Source organism: Brachyhypopomus gauderio, chromosome 19 (genome assembly GCF_052324685.1).
Source record: "Brachyhypopomus gauderio isolate BG-103 chromosome 19, BGAUD_0.2, whole genome shotgun sequence".
NCBI classification, from domain to species: domain Eukaryota; kingdom Metazoa; phylum Chordata; class Actinopteri; order Gymnotiformes; family Hypopomidae; genus Brachyhypopomus; species Brachyhypopomus gauderio.
Genome location: NC_135229.1, coordinates 4,543,296 through 4,545,741, shown reverse-complemented (window position 1 = coordinate 4,545,741; position 2,446 = coordinate 4,543,296). Strand labels below are relative to the sequence as shown.

At 43.4% G+C, this 2,446-nt stretch overlaps 1 protein-coding gene across 1 annotated transcript; it reads left to right on the top strand.

Annotated features, from left to right (window-relative positions):
• Positions 1-212: 212 nt before the first annotated feature.
• ccr12a (chemokine (C-C motif) receptor 12a) lies at positions 213-1,891 on the top strand. The gene has a single exon (XM_076981238.1). The coding sequence runs from the start codon at positions 325-327 to the stop codon at positions 1,381-1,383; it is 1,059 nt and encodes a 352-aa protein (XP_076837353.1). The 5' UTR covers positions 213-324; the 3' UTR covers positions 1,384-1,891.
• The last annotated feature ends 555 nt before the right edge of the window (positions 1,892-2,446 follow it).

The window sequence follows — 2,446 nt, the reverse complement described above, 5'->3', positions numbered from 1 at the left end:
TTTCATTTTTCCGCCAACAACTTCTGCCTCTGTCCTGATTTTGTATCTACATTTGCATCTGAAGCAAAACCATTCTTTCCTCCATATGGCTGGCAGACAGGAACAGAAATCTGATTTAAGAAGGCTAATTTAAGTTCCTCTTTCGAGGTGTTATGGGAGGCGCTGCTTGTAAAACTGTTGATGAAGGCTTTTTTTTCTGAATCAGGTTGGTTAAAACAACTGAGGCTTCCTGTAGCTCATCAGAGACGCTCCCCACCAAACCACCTCTGTCCACACTCATCCGTCAGACCTGAGCTTGTCTGTTGTGATTATCGCCGTGTTGCAATGAACGAGGACGATAGCTACCTTGACAATTTTTTCAACGATAGCATGTACGCCGTCGATGGAGAATATGTCACAGACAACGAGGTGAGTCTGTGCGTGAAGACCGACGTGAAGCAATTTGGCGCCGTGTTCATTCCAACGTTCTACTACATGAACTTTCTTCTCAGCATGGTGGGGAACGGTCTGGTGCTGTGCATCATCTACAAGTTTGAGAAGCTCAGCACAGTCACCAACATCTTCCTGCTCAATCTGGTCATCTCGGACCTTGTGTTCACCTTCACCCTGCCCTTCTGGGCCGTCTACTACAGCTCGGAATGGGTCTTCGGCCGTGCCCTCTGCAAGCTGGTGGGCAGCTTGTACTCCGTCAGCTTCTACAGCTCCATCCTCTTCCTCACCCTCATGACTTTTGACCGCTACCTGGCGGTGGTCCACGCCATCACGGCCGCCGAGACCCGGCGACGATCATACGCCTTCAGCTCATCCGCCGGCGTTTGGGTCCTCAGCTTCCTGGCCAGCATCAAAGACATCGTCTTTTACGACGTGCGGGAGAGCGAGCTGGACGGGACTGTGTGCGAGGAGTCCGGCTACTCCTACAAGACCTTGCTGAAGTGGAAGCTAGTGGGTTGCTACCAACAGTTCGGCTTGTTCTTCCTGGGGCCCCTGCTGATGGTGCTATACTGCTACGCCCGCATCACCGTCCGGATCATCTCCACACGCATGAGGCAGAAGTGCAGGGCTATCAAGCTCATCTTCTTCATCATCTTCACCTTCTTCATCTGCTGGACGCCCTACAACGTGGTGGTCCTCCTGATGGCCTTGCAAATGTCCTCCAAAAACAGCTCGTGCTCGGAAAGTCTGGACTACGCGCTCTACATCACGCAGAACATCGCGTACCTGTACTGCTGTATCTGCCCCGTGCTGTACACCTTCGTGGGGAAGAAATTCCAGAGCCATTTCCGGAAACTTTTAGCCAAGCACATACCGTGTTTGAAGACCACAATCTTGTCAACTCAAAGCAGTAGGACAACATCGTGCAAGAGTCCTAACACAGAGTACTAGATCTGTGTGACTGTGACTGAGGAGAGTTTAGTGTCAGAGGTAATCATTCTTTGTGTGTACATCTCACAAACTGACACCACTGTTTGGATTATACACCTGGTTTGCCTTCTTTGTTCTGATGTTGGATGTTGGATATTGTGCGAGATGAGAGGATGGCCAAACACCGAGTGGAAGATGAGTAAAAAAGAAACAGGAAGCAGGAAGTTGGGCAATACTGTGATAAATCCGTGTAAATATACAGTCCATCCTTTGCTACTGTGGCTAAGACTTGATATTGTAAAATTGAACATGACTGAAGAACAGCTTCATAGCACACAGCATTAGTAAACGTTACATTCTGGTTTTGCACTTTTCTTTTTTGTTGATTTAAACTGAACTGTTACATGGACTATTATTAATTGATGTTCATTTTGTATTATTGATTTTTGGTTATTTTAGCATTGTTCCCAGTATTTTTCCTTGTCATTTGTTTATTGCACATGAGGAAATAAAAGAAAACTGGATAATATTTTTCACTGTGTTTTTACTGTCATGTGCAGTGCTATTTTTGATTTATGGCCAGATGTCGACTGCATACAATAATTTGCTTAAATTCCACATAGAGATGGCCATAAATAATTTCCAGAAAACTAAATGCAGTCTATTCCTAGTAAAAATGTAATAATATACGTAGCAGTAGTAGTAATAACAATGATTTTATTATTATTATTATTATTATTATTATTATTAATAATAATAATAATAATAATAATAATAATAATTTGCTTTCTTGAAATTATAAGGAATGATCACCTCTGATCAACTTTGGGTTCCCAGCTTTACTACACTAATTGTGAACGTCTTGATCAAACTAAATCATTCTGTTATTTTATGAGGTGTTACTTATTGCTGTTTTTCGGAAACTAACCTTTTCTTTCCGCTTAACCATATCCGCTGAAAAAATTGTTGTTAAATTTTCTGAGAAACTAAGTGCAGGGTGTATTTAAAATCTGTTAACCACAGTATCCTGAGAAACCAGTGTCTTAACTTCACACTGGCACAGTTCACGTCTTCCACCTCGACG

Coding starts and splice junctions, on each gene's coding strand:
- ccr12a (XM_076981238.1), top strand. CDS start 325: ATGAACGAGGACGATAGCTACCTTGACAATTTTTTCAACGATAGCATG.